The following is a 20,139-nucleotide window of genomic DNA, read 5'->3' as shown; positions in this document are numbered from 1 at the left end:
TAAAGATGGGTATTTGCATTTTTGATTCAATCCCCCTTCTTATGTAAAATGAGTGGCATTATCCTGACTCGATCGTGTCCTAACCTGCCCTATGAATCGCGCGGGGAGGGGGACATTTGCCCTCCGATCACTTTCGACTATTAAAAAGGGCACTAGCCCACTCAGTTTCAAATCGAATGAGCCCTTTTCGAAGCTACTACGACAATTCCCCTGGTCTAAAAAAACAAAAATAAAATAAATAAATAAATAATATATTGTGCCAACATCGTTCTTTACTTACGCATAGGCAGCGCAATAGCGCTGCCAATGATATATGTGTTACCGTGACTGTCAGAAATTCGTGAATGTGGACGTTCACCGGCGAATGTCTGAAATACCTTTTTTTTTTCCTTGGATTGAGTCAGCGTTGCCAGTCAACTTTTCTAGTGTAATGCAAGGTTTGATGATGACAGGTTAGGTTAGATTAGGTTTGGTTTGGTTAGCTTAGGTTTTTAACCCATTTCTGATATTTAAAACCTAATCTAACCTAATCTAACCTAAACTAACTTTTACCATCATAGCTTCCACTTGACCGGAAAAGCTTACTCGCAAAGCTGATTGAATCAAAGCAGAGAAAAAAGGAATTTCGGACATTCTCCGGTGAATAGCGACATTAACCAGATTTCGGACATTCACGGTAACATATATAATACTTATAAGTTGATACTTATAAGATACACTAGAAAAATACTTATAAGTAATAATTAATAAGTAATAATTATAATACGTTATTCATAGGTAATGTCCCGGATGAGCAAAAAGGAAAAAGGGATTCTTCCCTTTTTCCTTTCCCTTTCTCACAGAGGAAAAAAGGAAACAAAATTAAAAATTAAACGATCTTAAAGCTAGGTTTTGACAGCCGTCAGATTAAGAATTTGGCAATCAAAATTCGGCTTGACAGACATTCACGCCCTTTCGCCATGTTTGAGGATAGAAAGAAGATAGAAAGAAGATCATTTAAAGAAGTTTGAGGATAAACTTCCAGAACAAAATTAGAGCATCATTTTCAGACAAAAAAAAAAAAAAAAAAAAAAAAAAAAAAAAAAAAAAAAAAAAACTCCTTTAGGGATAGAAAGAAGAGACTTATTTAAAGAAGGCGCTGATCTAATTTTGACTAACTACTGCAGCTAGTCCATCCGCCCTTCAATTTAAAAATAATATCTTTTTCCGTTAAGGAGAAATAGGGCTTGGCCTTTCCAAGCTTATGAAGGTGCTGATCATCGATCCTACCCACCAGTTTGAATTCTTTATTGTTTTTGCTCCAAAGTTTTTTTTCTCTATTTATTTTATAAACAGAAAACTAAATTTCCAAATTTTTTTACTTTCTTAAGAAAAATTTGTTCAGTGTCTCCTCCTCAAAATTATGAGCTTCTACAAGTTCGAATATTTTAAGGGTCACAAATACTTACCAAACCTACCAAAACACTTTGGTTTAAACTTACCAAACTTATCCAAACTTAATCAGTTCTTCGCCCAAACTTACCATCTTCTTGCTACTTTACTACTTTTATATATAATCTTTGAATCTCAATTCTACTTTCAGCGATAGAATTTTATGAATCACTGATAATCAGTTTTAATTGTTTATTATTTTTGATCGAAAATTTGTTTTCTTATTTATTTTATAAATAGGAAAATTAATTCCCAAATTTTCATATTTTCTTAAGATTTTTTTTTAGTTACTCCTACTACTACATAATTAGGCTCTACAGATCTTTCCGTTCAAAATCTTCTTTTATGCTAATTTTTAAGTAGGCAGTTTAATTAATTTAGAACTTACCAAACTTACTATTAATTAATCAGTTCTTCACCCAAACTTACCATTTTCTTGCTACTTTATTACTTTTATATATAGTCTTTGGATTTTCAACTCTATTTTCGGCGACAAAAATTTATCAAGGCACTGATAATCGATCCTAGGCATCTACATGTTTTTCTGTTCACTTTCTGTTCAAACAGCTCATAGTTCTATCTAGGATAGGATTGCAACTGAAATATATTAAATATATATATTTAGGCTATACTGATTTATTGAAACTTATTTCCCGTTTTTAACAAATTGCGAACGGAGTAATAATAGGCTAAATGAAAAAATCAGGAAAAAAAGATATTATTTTTTCAACGCTAATTTAATGTGTGCATCCAATATCGCTGTAAAGATTACCAAAGGACCTCCAATACTTTCAAGTTTTATCATTCTACTGCTGAACTGATAAAAAAAAAAAAAAAAAAAAAAATGGGAGCCCATCCCCTCAAAATTGGGGTAATTTTTTTATTTGGAGATAATTTAGGGCCAAGGGACTTGTACTTTCTGTTGGCTATTTTAAAAAAGAAACAAAGTATACAAAAATAACTGCACCAATTTTCCGCCAGTGATATACTCTATCTTTACTTGTAATCTACCTTTAAATTATAGAAAAAAAAAAAAAAACCAGTTTTGACTGGGGCTCTCATTTTGTCCTATGACTCCTATCTGTTCAGAATCATCTTTTTCTATCCTGTCTATTTTATCTAGTTATTTTTCTGTTTTCTACCATGTCACACTAATAAGGATTGCTAACACTTACCTCGACTTACTAAAATCATGACAAACTGGAGACTTGTAATCCAATCTATAGCAAATACACCTCGAAATTTCGGCTTCTAATGTTGCCAACAACTTCTGATCATCACCTTTAACAACTTCACCATTTTCATCAAAAGTTATAAAATTCAATATTTTTGGCTCTTTTGTCTGGGAACTAGGCACAATGGCAACTGATGAAGGGACTCTATAAATCTTGTTCAAAGTCTGAATGTAAATAAAATGAATACCAAAGACTGTCTGTGTTGCAGCAGTATCTTCATCGCTGTTCACATAGGCCTATAAGAAGAAAGCGCTTAGGAGGAGTAGAATTAAAAAGATAAAGCCTAAAAAAGAGCACAAAACAGAAAAAAAAAATATTGAAATAAAAGAGAAAGAATAAAGCGAATCAGATATTGCCCAAATCAAAAATGGGAAAAATATTAAAGTAGAAATTCCTATTGATATGAAAGTAAAAATTTAAAATAAAGCAGTCTGTAGCATATCACATACAGCCTACATCAGGAAAAGACAAAGTGGGAATTAATACTGAAACAAAACAGCAAATTCTGTACCAAACTTTTATTAAGGTACTAACCTTCCATTTGACACAAATGGGGAGTCTAGCATCTAGAGCTTCATCTAATAGTTTCTTTAACTTCTTCCCATATGTAATTTCGTCATTTACTAGATTTTGATCACTGGAGAATTGCGAGCTAATCATGCACCTTTGTGCCATAATGTTGAGAAAATCAACACGATCATCTTTCTAAAAAAAAAATAAATAAATAAATAAAAAAAATTCTTCAGTAGCCAGATTTAGTAGTTTTTCAAAGGACATTAATACCTAGGTGCGGAAAAAAGAGAGATAAGAAAGAAAAAGAGAAGAAAAAGAAAAAATAAAAGAAGGAAACGAAAAAGAAGAAAAGAAAAGGAAAAGAAACAGAAAGAGAAAGAAATTAAATGCACACTTTGACAACATTTAACCACTTTGTTAACATTAATTTTTTTTTATCTTTTTACATATCTTTTGATATGTGATTGAATATGATTCATTTGATAACATATCTTCACACCTATCTCGTTAGATACATAATATCTTGATCATACTAGAATATATCTTTTAATTTTATCCCAGAGTGTAAAATGCATATGCATCCCTAGGGAAAATGCAATATCCCTATTTGTACCCCTATTTTATTTGATGGAATGGCAGCGTGGTGTTTGAAGGAAAGATAAAAAAAAGAACAGAAAAAAAAATGCGTGGGAAGACCTAATATGACATTGATATTTTTTAACACAATAAGCCTTTATACGGAATAATTAATATAATAACTCACTTCAATATAAATTTAAAACAAAATACACTCTTAATTCATAACTAAACAAAGAAGAAAAAGAAAAGTATTCAGCTAAAAAATCATCAAATTTATTTTATATAAATTTTTTTTTTGAATAAATACTTATAAATGTCAAAAAATTAATTTTTTTTTCAAAAATTAAAATTGAATACAGTTTATTTCAAATGAATTTAATTTACAAATCTTTTTATAGTTCTTCATTCCATCGCGAGCTAAAAAAAAAAATTAAAAAAACTAAAATAATATAATAAATAGTTAGACTAGCCTCAATTTTTTTTTTCAACTAGCCCCAAACATTTTTTTTTCCTTCATGAAAAAACCAAAAACGATAGGATTTGAATACTATTTTGATACTTTGAGTCAGGATATATTTATAAAAAAAGAAAAAAAAAATAAGAAAACACTGAAAAGCAGTACTAGGTCCAGGAGCTAAATCTAGCCCCAAAGAACCATCAAGTTTGCGCCTATAATTTCATGGTCATGGCGATTACTCCAGCTCCAAGTACCATTATATTAGCACCATAATTCGATCTAATGAGATCCGAATGTACATCCCTTTTCGAGTGTGTTATAAAGTCTTAACAAGGTAGGGAAAGAGGAGCCTTGACCGAGCTTTGTCCTTGACCGAGACAAAGACCCCTTTGTCTCGACAAAGGGGTCCGAGCCCCCTTTGTCTCAGGGGGCTTTGTTTTAGTCACCTACAAGAGGACTTAGCCGCCATGATGCCTGATGTGGACATTTCCAAGCTTACTCCTGAGGAAAAAGATTTCTACTACTTTAAGTAAGTTCTAATAGGACCTACAATTTTCCGGGGTTATATACAAGGTTGAATCCAGGAAGAAGAGGGCTTACCAGGATTTAACCCCCCTCCCCGTAATTTTTTACTGACTCGGTAAAACGAGTTTCAATTGAAATATTCAATCACATATCCGAGCCCCCTGAGATCAGATAATTCCTATGTCTTTGTCTCGACCGAGACAAAGACAAGGAGCCTTTTCACACCTAGCTAAGCAGCAGGGAAACATATTTTTATATATAGGACATCGAAGTTTTCGATGTGTAATGGATTTATTTCAATTTTCACACAAACTTTGATCAGTTTTTTGAGATATTTGGAAAATAAAATAATTCTTGCTATATATTGGCTATAAAGTCCAAGTTTTTAGATATGAAATACGGTTTCGAGGTCCAGGGACGCAAAACAATGATAGTAAAAATTTTCAAAGACTCAAAATCATAATTGATTCCTATCAATACGAGGACAATTTTAGACACACGTCATTGATTTTTTTTTTAGCTGAGTGGCAACCATACTCACAAGAAAACAAATTTATCGATTTCTCTTCTTTTTTTTATATCTATTGGAAGACGATACCCATTTAAAATAAATGTTTATGTATAGACCTAAGAGTATAGGTCACTTCATTGAAGACTTGCTGAAGTAAAAAAAAATCAACGACGCCATCTAGCGTTTGGCATTTTTTTAAAATTGACAATTACGTTTTCTTTTCCAAACTGAGATCAGAAGCTTGTTACTATACTAATTTAGCCTAATTATTGCCCCCTTCCCCCCCCCCCAAAAAATACTAAGAAACACCAAAGATTAGATGGCGTTGACGATTTTTTTTTTCGAGACTAGCAGCAGTTTCCCCTCTTATGAGTTACCTAACTCTTTGATATAGACTACTAACAGCTGAGAAAAACTCAAAGGAAGACCTACTAATATTTCATAGACGCCTGAGTTTGTAACAGTTCTTAAATGCAAAGAAGCTTTCCATAGAATAATAAAATACTCAACGGCGAGAGGACATGCTGTCACTGACTAGCTGATATTGAAATATTTTGAATAGCCCAATTTCATAAACTCAAATTCAAAATTAAAAACTTAACAAGAATTTCAAAAAGAAATATAATAAAACAACATTATCTTAAACTTTAATATAAAAAGTTGGAAAATTACGGAAAAAGAAAACATTTTATTTAACAAAGCTTCTTCAAGGATAAATAATAAAAAGAATTCTCCATAAAATTTCTGCAAATAGAAATAAGAGCAATTCCCTTCCTATTCTAGTTCAGCTTTACTTAAACTACAATGACTAATTGCGGGACATTTAATAGAGGTAAATGGCAAGATGGAACCGTCGTTTCTTCGAATAACCTACAAATTTTAATTTTAGTAGTATTTTTTATTGTAAGAAAATAAAGTAATTAAATTATGACAAATTTCAGGTAACAAAGTAGGAAATAATGCAAACGTATCAGCCGAGACTTCTGCGCAATCGTCCTCGGAGTAAAAGGAGTAAATGTACGACAAAATGAAATACACACACAAAAAAAAAAATACAAACACAACAAAACAAAAAAACAAAAAAGCCATCAAGAGCCACTTAGGCTTAATCTACAAACCGACGTTTTTTTCATCTTCAAGCTTAGCCGATGTGGTCTTAGAGTTTATTTTGGATTTTTCTAATTATTTCTTGTGTGAAACAAAGGGTATGGGAAATTAATGGGGGTGGAACCTCTGGCATTTCAGCACGGGTTTATTAGCAATTAAAAAGCGTTAGCACCATATACAGTTCAGCACTACCTAGCAGAACTAGAAAAATTCAAAACTACCTCAATTTTAATTTGCTAAAATTTGAATTTCAGTTAGAAGTTCAAGTTTGTTTGGGTGCTTTCCGAGTTGTACTATCGTAAAACAGACCAGAACATTTTTATTTAAACACAAATATATATATACAAGCTTGACAGACAGTGCGCATGCACAGTGACTGACTTCAGCGGTGGAAATAATGGTTCTAGGCGTTTAAACCCCCGGAAAATACGCCCCGCGGACTCCCCCCCCCCGGAAAATTCCCCCGCGGAAAACAACCCCCACCCCCGGAAAATCCCCCCCACCGTGGAGAATAAGGTTTCCAAATTTTAGAATCGTATTTGATTTTTTTTTTCAGTTTCGTTTAAAAGTGCTAAGGAACGGGAAAAAGAGGAATTTAAACACCAAAAGTATCTCAATAACTTAGAAGCGAACAATCATCAAAATTAAGCTAAAAACATATGGCACCAAAAGTTTAAGAAGATTTAGCTTTCCTTTGAAAGGATAGTAGGCTTTGGGAACCAACAAATTCTTTTTTTTATATAGAATTTTAAAACAAAGCTTATTATTCTAATTAAACGGCCATTGTGTTTCAGGAATCGTTCTTAAAGAATTAGTACAAAAGGTCAAAACTTTAGCGTAAAAAGCAAGATTTTGTGGAAGGGTCAACTCCATATACGTAATAATTTCTGTTCGTTTTAAGTTTTGATGTTGCTTCTTACTTTCAGTCGAAAAAACTTGTTTTTTTTTTAAATTTAATTTCTGATCGTGTTTAAATAATACCAGGATATGTGGCTCTTCCACAGGGGGGGGGTATTTTCGGCGGCATGTATTTTCCGCAGGGGGTATTTCCCAGGAGGGGGGGGGGTAATCGCCGGCCACCGCAAATAGTACACAAACCAAGACAAAAGCCACCTTAAAATGACTTAATCTGTAGTTTGACATTTTCTTTTGTTTTGAAAACTATTATTTGTTGATAATAAAATAGTTCGGATTTTTTTAGTACACAAAAATAGACTAATTAAAATAGATGCACATATACACCAATTTAACCCTTTTGACGAAAGTGTCTTCAACTCATGTAAAGCAAAAGTAAAAAAGCATGATTTTGCTGGACAACACAGGGCGGTGTTGTTTTTTTTTTTTTAATAGAGAAAAACTTACGTTCCCTATCTTATCAGTTTTCATACTCTTTGGAATAAAAGCTTTTTGTGTTTTAGTGCAGTTTAGTGTTATCAGTGGTTTCAATTGGGGGAGGGGGAAATTACCCCTCCCTAGAAGTTTTTGCCCCATCCTAGATTTTGAAAAACCCTTTTTCTGGGGGGGGGGTATCTTTATTGAAAAATACCCTTTTCCATATTTTCACTGAAAAAACTGAAAAACCACAAATCTACCCCCTCCCCATTAAACTAAAAAAAAACCTTGCACATTTTAGCAAAATTGACACCACTATTTTATGTGTTTTAGTGTTTATACCAAAATGTTGTAAACCATGATTTATTTGGCTTTTCTGTTCTTAACTAGCCTATGTTAATAGCCTATATTATATAGCCTATGTTATGAAAATTTCTATTAGGTCAAAATGTATCACCATTTCAAGCCTATCTCATACAGAAAATTACCGTTTCTATATCACTAACAGGTTCCAGAGGCCTTGTTGCAGCACATGTAATGTTTATCAGAGCCTCCTGAAAAGGTTTAAGATCCGGTAGTAATTCAGAATCACGAATAAGCATCGCGTCCCATTCATCATTTAGCACATTTACATCATCTATTGACATGACTCCTAGGCCCTCGCTTGATAAAAGGCGACTTGTTAAACGGAGAGCTATGGAAAGTGAGTCTGTATATCTGTTGTCTTTCCATTCCATTGGTCTACGGCATGCTTTTCCTGACATCATCAAGGAATCATTAAGCAGTATTTGGAAAGTATGGTTGTTTAATGAGTATCTGCAATGAAAGAACTTTATGTAAATCCCAGTTATTTGAACTACATTTCTTTCTGAAACATTCATTAATACACTAAGACCTCGTTTCAAGTTTTAATATCGCTCTTTAACTTCCTTTGAATTCTTTTGGAAAATGTCTTTATTCAGTTTATGCTCTGCTCGTGTGGTGATGCTTTCTAATTAAGTCAATTTAGAATTTAGGAAAAATATTAAGACGCAAATACAAAAGTTTAGTAATACCACTTTTTATTAAGATAAGGAACATATCCATGGGCGTAGCCGGCATATTGTCTAGGGGGTGGCAGTCGATAGTGTTATGGAGGGCCTTTTATCAACCGCTTTTCCAACCATCTGCTTTTTCAGCCATATCTAATGTAAATTTGAAAGTCTATGGGGGGCAGATGCACCCCCCCCCCTTCCTACGCCCATGAGAATGCATCAAATGCAATTTTATTCCAGCTTTCAGTCTTCTATGTAGCCACAACAGTTAAAATTTTACAACCCAGAGAAATATTTAAATTATCCTGACAAAAGTAGATGATTACCCCGAAGAATAAGGACCAATATCAAAAATTGACTATAGCCATCAGGAGCAAATTTGACTAATGCCCGATCCAAACCATAATAACAAATGTTGATTAAATGGCCAAGGAATGTGAATGATACGTCCTGTTTCTTGGATCCAACGTCGCGCTTGTGCTAAAAAGGTAAAAATTGAAGTGGCAGAAAACTGATTTGGAAAACATATATCAACCTTTATTTGTTCCCGATTATTGCATGTTAACACTTCGTCTCTTTATATTTTGGCACATTCATTATACAGATAGGAACACTGCTGTTTGAAGCTTCCACCTTTTCTAATTTCAAAAAGTTGTGCCTTGAATCATCAGTCTGATAAGTCAATGATAATGATTTAGAGCTGAGTATTGCTCAATTCCGTGGACGAGATAATTTACGCCTCGAATTTGTGTAGTTTTGATTTTATCAACAAGTCTGACTATAACGTGGCTCTGGCATAAATAGATTCGAATTTACAATTAAAGTACTTTTGACATCGAACTGAAAACAATTTTCGCTCCCCTGGCTCCATTTTCGGTGTATTCATACCTGAAAACTGGGATTTTCTACTATTTTTCTTTTGATTTTTATACAGCTATTAAATTCTCTTTGTTGTCACACTGAATCATGAAAAGAAACGAAGGAAACTTTCCTGTTTACACAAAAAGCCAAACCAAACGATTGTACCGCCCAATTTACTACCTCATCATATACTCAAATATTTCAATAGTCAATACAACCCTTTGCAATCGAACAAATATTGGCCAGTAAAATATGTCAAAATTAAGTAAGAAAAGGAATATTTTTTTAATCAGAAGAAGAAAAGGACTGATATGTCAATAGCATGGGCGTAGGCTGCATTTCCTGTCGGGGGCGGGGGGGCAGCCGCTTCTGTGATGGCGGGGGAGGGATCTTACTAATACTTCCCGAGGTCCTTTGAATATAGGTATTTAGAAACTAGTCATTCTATATTTCTCTAAAACTCGGCCTTTAACATTTTCCATGTTCTACTTTTCCTGCAACAGTATAACATAAGAGACCCACTATCCTACTTCCAATTTCCAGAAAACATAAACACCACAAAATCGATTCGACACAAATCACATTATGGTTAGATTACAGCTTCTTCTAAGAATTCAACTCAAAAGTTTACAGTTGGGTAATATTAAATATTAAAATTGGTATAGGGGAGACCGGCCCACGTCTAGCCAAAGCAATACAAAGTTTCAACAGTTTCAATACAAAAACCTATGGGGCTTCTGGTGGATTATAAACGCTCTGACAGATTGCAGTGTATTTTTTTTTAAGTCTGACCTTAATTAATACTTTTACCAAAAATTTCAGATTGGATCAGGTTTTATGGTGATTAACTCAGGAATTTTGTTCAATTTTGCCTGAAAGCCTACGCCTAATTACGAATACTAGAAAACTCGCGTTGTAAACTCGCATTGTATTCTCCTATTATTTGCCTGTTTTTGGCAGCTTCCGAGACGTGCCATCTTCACCAGTTAGCTGTTAGTATTTTTTCATCTTGTGGGATAGTGAACTCCCAAGTTCGGCCACAATACCCAGGGTAAATTCGGCATGCCGTACCAAGGTGTCCAAAAGTGGGCTATGCTCGTAAAAGCTGTGTAAACAGCATATTTCAAGGTTGAAGGCAAGCTTAATACCCAAAACTGTGATATTTCTGGCGTTGTTTAATCCTGTCAGAACAGTAGGTGAACTGAAGTTCTTTTTTTTCTGTTAAATTTCATTCAAGATAAAATGATTAAAAGTAAAACAGGAGAGAAAAGAAAGAAAGGTGGCTGTGATCCAGAAGAAAACAAAATAGCAGTTTTTTCTGTCTTATTCTACAAGAAGTCAATTGGATTCTCTGGAAGTACCATGGGTGTCCCTAGAGGAACGCTGCAAGACTACATAAAAAAAGTTCAGAAGCTGAATATCCCTCTAAAAAGTTTGGACCTGCATTTCCTTACACCCTGTTACAACCCATGATCAATGTTTACAGAGGAACAAGCAAAAAGACTAAAAACTTACTTGAAAACGATAGCTTATATGCTTTCGACTGTATTCCCCTAGAAGCGTGTAAATTTGCATACACTTATGCCATTATTCAGAGCATAAAAGTACCGGATAACGGAACTGCAAAGGTAGTCGAAACAGTGGGGGAATTACAGGTAAAGATTGGTTCCGTGGTTTTATGGATTGACTTAAAACTCTACCAGTAAGAACGCCAATAAGTACAAGCCTATGACGGACAACTGCTTTCAACTGTCACATTGTAGGAGCTTTCTTTAACAACCAGGATTGAGGCCTATATAAACACATGTTCAGACCACAATACATTGGAAATTTTGACGATTCAGGTCTGAAAAAATCCACAAGCCTGGTAAAACCATTGCGCAGCGAGACCAGAAGTAAGTAGGGAAGGTCACGTCAGCAGAAAAAGATCAGTTGACCACGATTTGTGCTGGTGTTAATGTGTTGGGAACACACTCCCTCCTCTACTTATTTCCCCACAAAAACAGTGTCTGGAAATTTTACTCACGGGAGCTTTACCAGGAACCATCACGATCAACTCAGAAAATACTTCTGGCTGGATGACTGCCTCCCATTCTTTGCTTTACTTGCAGCATTTTATCAATCAACTCAAACCCAAAAAATCAACAGGAAAAAAGTATGAAAAACTCAGAAGTGCTCACTGACACCCCTATGAAAGAATGCATTACTGCTAGGATAAAAGCAGTATCTGCCAAAAAGCCTTAGTCCTGGAACGGATGAAAGTCAGATAAATGAAAAGACTAAAAAGCAAAAGGCGTGTCTCTGGCAACAAGAGTTACAGTTAGAGTGACGATTCTGATGTACATGATCCTGTATACAACAACTCTTCAGACCCCAGTATAGACATTGAAGACAAGCCCCCTACCAGCAACTTCTAATTTGACACTGAGAAAGTCAAGGCTGGTGATTACATTCTGATTGAACTGAAGAGCAAGAAAGGGAATTCTGTTCACAATTTTATCATTATCAAAAGTAGCAACTTTGACTTATCATTATCAAAAGTAGCAAAAGTAGACTTTGGGCTAACTGACGAGATGAATAGTGTCTTAAAGACAGAAGTTGAAATAAAACTGCCACCACTGAAAGGTAGAACACCAAGATTAGCGGAGCGGCTTTCTTTTGCTGTTGATTAGTCAATTTATAATTTGAAGTTAATGCTCTTCAGTTTTTTTTAAACCTTAATGAAATTCATTTTTTAGTTTCCTATGCTGATCATATTCTTTCTTAATTTTATAGCCGAAAAACAAGCTTTAATGTTTTCCTGGTCACTTTTCTTTTTCTTTTGTCCGGTGGCCAAACGTAAGGCAGAGACGACTGAACCAGTGCCGGGATGGCCCAGGTTTGGTACTCTTGACCACTTGGATAGAGGCAACCAGGTGGAAAAATGGCGGAGTATTTCTAATTGTCTTTTTCAAGGATTGTATTGAATGAGTTACTTTTGCTTTGACATGCTCAGTAACTTCTTATCGTTTGAATCAATTCATGGAGAATTAAACAAGTTAAAATCAGCCAATCGTGGGCCAGTCTCCTATATATATATTGGACCGAAAATCAATATTGAAGATCGAAACATAAATGTTGATATCGCAAACGATATTTGGAAATTTCTGTTTATTTCCAGCTTTTTTAACCATCTACCAGGTAACATCCAACAAAAAATTCCAACATACAAAAAATTCTCACTAATATCTATTGTAAATTTGAAGTTCTAGGGGGGGCAGCTGCCCCCACCCTCCCCCTTCCCTACGCCCATGAACATATCCTGGCAAGTTTATGCTTAACGGGAAATTGAGAAATTACCAGTTCCTAGCTATGCACGTCGGTTGGGTCCCGGAAGGTGTGGTTGATAAAATGTGTAAAAGATACATTTTATGGGAAGGGGTAGAGAGATACTAACTTATATGCCGGACTGACCTCTGGTCCGTTCATTTAGAAATACCTTAGAATACTGTCGGATTATTGTAAGTGTCTAAGCATCTTATTATATATTATTCTAGTTTTCTGAGACTTATGGTCTACCTGGGACAAGCAGTCCCAGCAGAACATATATATCTATTATTAAACCTTGTACTAGTGTAAGTTAACTTGAATAAAAATATTGCATTATAGCCAACCTCTCTACAATCTACATTTAGTCTGCCGAATATACCCAGCTGGTACGGCTTATTAGTCCGGTCATAGCCTAAGGCACGCTACCAAAGTTTAATTACCTTGGGGGCATAGTTTATCTCCCCTATAAATGGAGAAATAAAGGCATCTACAACAACATCACCAAATACCATAAAAACCACCTTACCACAACTGGTGGCAGTTGCAAAACTGAGTCGAGAGGGCTAGATAAAAATAGTTGATTGAATCAAATGGCTTTACCAGAGGAAAAATGGCTTCTCTATCAATAGTACTTGAAATTGCCAAAACTACACCAGAATACGCGGGACTTTCAGATGTCGATGAGTTTATTGAAAAATTGAAACTTTCAACGAACTAACTGAGTCGTTTGACGACAAGGTAAAAGAGCAATACGTTGCAGCTAGATTAAAGGGAAATGACCTTAAACATTTTGATGCAATTAAGGAAAAAGAGCCCAAGGACATCAGTAGTCTAATTGAATCTTTTAAAACAAGGTTCATAGAGACAAGCATCTCCGAGAGGCGAAAAACTGAGGTAGTGACATTCAATATCTCAACTAGTATCAGGGAATATGCAGACAAAATTAGCCAATCTGTAGGCTTGTAGTTAGAGAAAGGCGGAAATGGCGAGACAGTACAGAAAGTACAATTACATACTTTTACGCAAGGGTTACCAAAAAAGCTATTAAGACTAATATTATCGCGGAAACCAGAAAATTTAGAGCTGGCTATAATCCTAGTAAAAACAGAGGTAAAAATTGACGAGGCCATGAAAATTTTGATTAGATGTCAATAAATAACACAGGAGCCCAAGAAAGTATAAAATATAGAAGGGGATAGAAGCGGGTGAACTTTGAGGAGCCAAATCGTGAACCAAAAAGGCGCGACGGAGGCCAAGGGTAGCCGTCTACGGAAGTAGCTGAAAGATTCCACGACCTTGAGAGATTAGCAGCTAATAATTATAGAAAATATGGGTGAACTTTGAGGAGCCAAATCGTGAACCAAAAAGGCGCGACGGAGGCCAAGGGTAGCCGTCTACGGAAGTAGCTGACAGATTCCACGACCTTGAGAGATTAGCAGCTAATAATTATAGAAAATATAGGTGAACTTTGAGGAGCCAAATCGTGAAGCAAAAAGGCGCGACGGAGGCCAAGGGTCGCCGTCTACGGAAGTAGCTGACAGATTCCACGACCTTGAGAGATTAGCAGCTAATAATTACAGAAAATATGGGCACCCTCCCCCACCTAAGACGGATAGTTGGGGAACCAACAAGGATAGATCAAGAATATTTAGAAGTAACCAGGAAACCAACAAACAATTTAAGAGAAAATTTAATTGCTATTATTGTAGCAAACCAAACCACTATGCAGCAGATTGCTGGCATAGAATACACATAGAAGACCAGACGTAAAAGACAAGACATCAGTTCAGAACGCAAGGGGGTAGAAATTTAGAAACGCAGGGAACAAATAATATTTGGCAAATACCTAATAATATTCCTGAATTTAGGCCTAGAGGGTAAACGGTTAACAACACCCAGTGTCAAAATGGCAACGTTGAAGAAAACTGGAATAACCCCAGTAACTTTTGTCAAACAGTGGGCATTTAAACGGAGAAGCCAGCCTCTAAGGGTCGACAGAGCTACATCCTTATAAAGACCCCTTTATAGTTTAGAGTGTTGTGATACAAATACAAATAATAATAATCTACCGATTTTGCGTTTTTTTAAAATTGAGTGTTTCCAAAATTTACCGTGTTTACTGGACACGGATGCGTCTAAATCATTAATTCGAGGGGGGGTATTTAAGGGGTTTCCTCCTAGTGTAAAAAATTTCGTTAGCAGATGCCAGAATACCCTTACATCCGTAACAGGTCACAAAGTGAGAATTTTGGCGGAATGTTCATTAACATTTAGCACAGAGAATACAGAAATAACAATAACGGTGATGATATGTAATCAGCTACCATTTCCTTGTTTTCTAGGAGTAGACAGTATAAGGAAATATGGGATCGTATGGGAACCCCTAACTGATACAATAACCATAAGCCAGGCAAATGAAACTAACAGGCAAATTTGCGGATCAACAGATAAAGAAATTGACGATTCTGATTATAACCTAAAAATAAACGAAAAAATCACAATAGAAGGGGGAACAACAGCTCAAGTGCTAGTGACATTAAATATAAAAGAAGGAAAGGTTAAAACAATGGATGCCATGATAGGAGGATACACCCTCGAGGAATACCACAGGATTTTCATGGAAGATCAAGTTATTAAAACTGAAAATGGTATAACATACTTAAAACTATCAAATCTAAGTAATAAAAAAATAAATCTGAACCAAATAGGGCTTGGGACAGTGGAAAAGATTATGAATTCAGAAATGAAATCTCTAAGCAGCCCAGAATTAAGCGTAAGTTTTACTAGCCACGAACAAATATCGTCGAAACCGCAACCACAAGAAAAGTATGAAATGACAAAAACTGACTTTTTGCAACAATTTGATTTAAAACACTTACCGGAAAACGTAAAAATCCGGTTGGGAAATATTCTTTGGGATTTTGGATGGACATTCGCAAGACACAAAGCGGATTACGGATTAACTCACTTAATCACGCACAAAATATCAGCACAGGGACCTCGAATAAAAAAGTCACCGTAAAAAACACCTAATCATTTAAAACCATGGCTGGACGACCAAATAAAGGAAATCGAAGAACAGGGTATAATTAAGGCGAGTGTTAGCGATTGATGTTTTCCACTAGTAATATTCAGAAGAAAAGATAATACCTGGAGTTACCTGGAGCCTTTGACTTAATAGCAGTATATTGGCAAATAGCCTTAGATCCAGAAACAAAGCACAAAGTAACAGTAATATTAGATGATGGAAGAACGTTTACATTTGAACGTTTTCCTTTTGGATTATCGTTAGGTACAAACTGTCTTAGTCGACTAACGAATTTGGTGTTAAAAGATAACGAACCAGGAAGGAAAAAAGATACCTTGGCTTACTTAGATGATGTAATTTTGTTTACTGAAAACCTGGAAGACCATTTAGTCGGACTTAGAAAAATACTGGAAAAACTTGAAAAACAGACTTAAAATTAAAACCAGAAAAGTTAAAAATAGTAGTACCAAAACTAATTTTTCTTGGACATCTGATAAACCAAGGTACTATTTCACCAAATCCAGAAATATTTACGGTCATAGAAAATTTACAGCCACCGAAAGATCAAAAAAGCTGCAAGTAAATTTTTGGTTTGTTAAGTTATTTCCGACGATATATTAAAAATTATGCAACAATAGCACAACCTTTGACAAACCTTTTGAAAAGATCAGACAAATTCGAATGTCCATCGGACGCAATACAGGCACTGAATGAAATAAAGAGGCAATTACAGGCACCAATACTTAAACTACCAGATTTGTCACAAGACTTTTGTTTACAAACAGATGCGTCGGGGTACGGGATTGGGGCCATATTATTAAAAACAAATTCGGAAGGAGTAGAATAAATAGTCCAATACGCCAGCAAGTCGCTGACAGAGGCAGAAAGAAAATATTCGATGGTTGAAAGAGAATGCCTAGCAGTTGTAGTTTTTACAGAATATTTTCGCCAATTTTCGCTTGGGAAAAAAATCATTTTACGCGTAGACCAAAAATCACTAATTTGGCTATATACGATGCAGAATACTTCAGCACGACTGACACAGTGGATGCTACGTCTGCAAGCATATTCATATACCCCAATATATATAAAGGGCCGTAAAAACATTTTACCAGACTATTTGTCACGAAACCCTGATACGCAAGGAAATTTGATAACAACCATTCAAAACCAACTGGAAGGGGTGGAAATACAATCTAGTGGAAATATTTCGAATCATCAAGATAAAGATGATTTTTGTTTAGCAATGAAATCCTTTTTATCAAAAGGAACGGAACTGCCAGAACACTTTAAACATTTTTTGAAGGACTTCGATAATTTTGATCTGGATGAAAGTAAAAATCTTTTGGTAAGATATTACAGAGCACCCCAAGAATATATAATAAATGACTTAAAAATTATTTAAGTAATTCCAAAATCACTGGAAGGAGAAATTTTACAGATGGCAAACGCAAATAGTGGCTGTCATATGGGAGAAGCGAAAACTATAGGGAGGATAAAAGGAAATTTAATTTCCCACAAATGTGCTCCAAAGTATAAGCTTTCATAAAAAGCTGCCACGAGTGTGCCTAAAAAGTAACCACCAAAGACCCCTAGGGCCAAATTAGGTCAATACCCCACCCCTGCAGGGGTAGGAGAACTAATGTCAATAGATATTTGAGGGGAAGGAGGAAATTTACCAGTTCCCAGGAAAGGAAATAGGTGTGTACTAACCGTAGTTGACCATTTCAACTCATATTTATACGCTTTTCCAATTAAAGACGAAGTGAAAAAAAACATTGCGAAAGTTTTACTCAACTGGCTATTTTTGGAACACGGATTTTTTCCTAGAACTTTACTTAGTAACAATGGGCCATGTTTTAGAGCCAAATTATTAGACGAAAATACGGAATATTTGGGGGTAAAGCGACAGTTTACCTCGTCTTACATGAAATCAGCTAATGGTATCCGCTATTGGAATATTTAAACGTAAATGTAGAAAATTAGCTTATATGCTAGGGATGCACGCAAGAGAGGAAAATGAGAATTGAGACGACCACATACCATTCGTAGTCTTTGCAGTAAATACGACTTTTTCACGTTCTTTAAAAGAAACGCTATTTTTTTTACAATATCTCAGAGATCAGAGAATTTTTTTATATGAAATATAGAATGATAGAATATTTTGCAATCTAGACCAGTACTAAAAAGAAAAGGTTATGCGAATGAAAAAAGCCATGGCAAAGGCTCATGACAATTTGTAAAATGTAAAAAGAAAACAAAAAGAAAAATATGACAGAACAGTCAAAAACAAGACTAATCATTTTTTAGAAAACGTGGTCTATGCATACAAAACCAATCTAGAAGGGATGAAAAAGTTAAAACCGAAAAGGAACGGGCCCTATAGAATTGTAAAAATTCTACCAAATAACTTAACCTATGTTCTAAAACATCAGTATAATGAAAAGGAAGAAATAATACACGATAATTAGAATGAAAAAAGGATTTTTCTTAAAACCATGGAAATTAGAGCTGATTTCTCCAGGTGAAAAAATAGATGAAACAATTTCAACAGTATAAATTAGAAGGTCATATGAATTCCATGGCCTTTTTAACGACCACAACAGTTGGGAGAAGTAGAAGGAATATTTAGCCCAGTCTTGGCTACAAACGTTCCAAAACAAACAAGAGAAAAAGGGAAAAGTCCAATGCTCATCGGATACTAGCGGCTTTATGAAAATAAAGGTTGTTTTTATAAAACAACCTACGGCTTTATGATAATAAACCAGAGGTTAAATCCAAAGAGGAAGAAAAATTGGAAGAAACCACAGAATGATCTGATTTTCATACACTAGATTTGCCTACAGTCTTAACACAAAAATGGCTTTTGGAACAAACACCATCTACCAGACGCGAGCTAACAGAATGTGAAACCGATAATCCTTCTACAGAAACAGATATAACTAAACCTGGGGCATCGTTAAGAAAAACCTCCTGAAGAGAAAAATTATGGAGAACAGTAAAGAAACCCAGAAATTAAGCAACAAGTTCCTTCTTCAGCAGCACAAGTGGCTAAAGCACTAATGAAAAAGGCCAAACGTCATGAGGAACGGAGGCTAAAGACCTTTGACGAAGCAACAAAACCACGCTCGAATTCAGAACCTTGTAAGCAACATTATAGAGACCAGGAAAAAATTTATCAATATTCTAAAGAAGAGAAACAAAAATTTCGAATCCAAAATTCAGACCAGGAAACAGATAAAGGGAGAGCTAGGGTTGTTCCCAATCGATTAGTATTTGAATAAAGTAACGATAACGTGGGAAAACGAAAACGAGTAAAGAACCTCTAAAGAACTATCTATATTTTTTTCTTCCTTTAATCGGTATGTTAATAACGTCAAAATGTCCTTCATAATATAAGTCGTCAGCAAAAATTATTAACATAGAAAAAAAGGTGGCACCTCCAGTCAAATTTAAAAAAAAATTGTTTTGAAGAAATTTAAAAATAATTATAATGGGAAAGGCAGAAAGAGTTTACATGAATCCAGACATGTATAATCTAACTGTAATATCATTATAATCAGTTATAGTCTAATATAATAATTTTTTATTAGTTACAAATGGTAAAAAGAAAAAAAAATTAAAGACAATAATTAAGCGCTATAAAGATTTAAGCGAAACTTAGAATAAGCTTAGAAAGAAAAAAAAACGTAATAGGTAAAAGAAACGAAAAGCAATATAGAAATAAATTATCACCTAAAAACTTACCAGGAGGTAAAAGCCAACGACAAAATCCATTAAAGATAAGCCAAAAATAAACCTGATCGTCACAAGCAAACCACAGTAGTTCAAGGTAATAATTTTAACTCTAGCGATGTATTGGATCTGAGAAAACCAACAGGCACAGAAGATCCCTAGTTTAAACAACTGGTTGTCAACTGTGCCAACCCCAACACCCAAATCCCAATCCGTTGAATCCTAACACAAACTAAACGTATCCACTTTTTCTTTGAAAATAAAATATAACATTACACAACGAAAAAAAACTTTTAGTAAAGAAAAGAAATTTATTCATATAATTTTCCAACATTTAAGCTTATCAATAAACCACAGATAGTGAGAATCGCATTCAAAGTTATGTAGCTTTGCAAAGGGTATTGTTGTCTCTCTTTGGCAAACAAAATAAAATCGTAATTAAAACTAAAATAAAATCTGAAACCAGTATGTCGTAAAAATTG

General features: G+C 34.8%; 1 protein-coding gene across 1 annotated transcript in view; it reads right to left on the bottom strand.

The window, feature by feature from the left end:
* The window catches only part of l(3)76BDm (trafficking protein particle complex subunit 8 homolog l(3)76BDm), a 183,895-nt gene that overhangs the window by 11,209 nt on the left and 152,547 nt on the right, over nt 1–20,139 (bottom strand). Inside the window, exons 18-20 of the mRNA XM_089104758.1 lie at nt 8,179–8,506; nt 3,201–3,371; nt 2,607–2,902 (exon numbers count right to left, since the gene is read on the bottom strand). Of these exons, the coding sequence (XP_088960884.1) occupies nt 2,607–2,902; nt 3,201–3,371; nt 8,179–8,506 (795 nt within the window). The remainder of the gene's footprint in view (nt 1–2,606; nt 2,903–3,200; nt 3,372–8,178; nt 8,507–20,139) is intronic.

Source organism: Artemia sp. Qi Xiang Cuo, chromosome 19 (assembly GCF_049724085.1).
Source record: "Artemia sp. Qi Xiang Cuo chromosome 19, ASM4972408v1, whole genome shotgun sequence".
Classification (NCBI taxonomy): domain Eukaryota; kingdom Metazoa; phylum Arthropoda; class Branchiopoda; order Anostraca; family Artemiidae; genus Artemia; species Artemia sp. Qi Xiang Cuo.
Note: the sequence above shows the minus strand (reverse complement) of the source record. Positions and strands in the feature narration are given on the sequence as shown.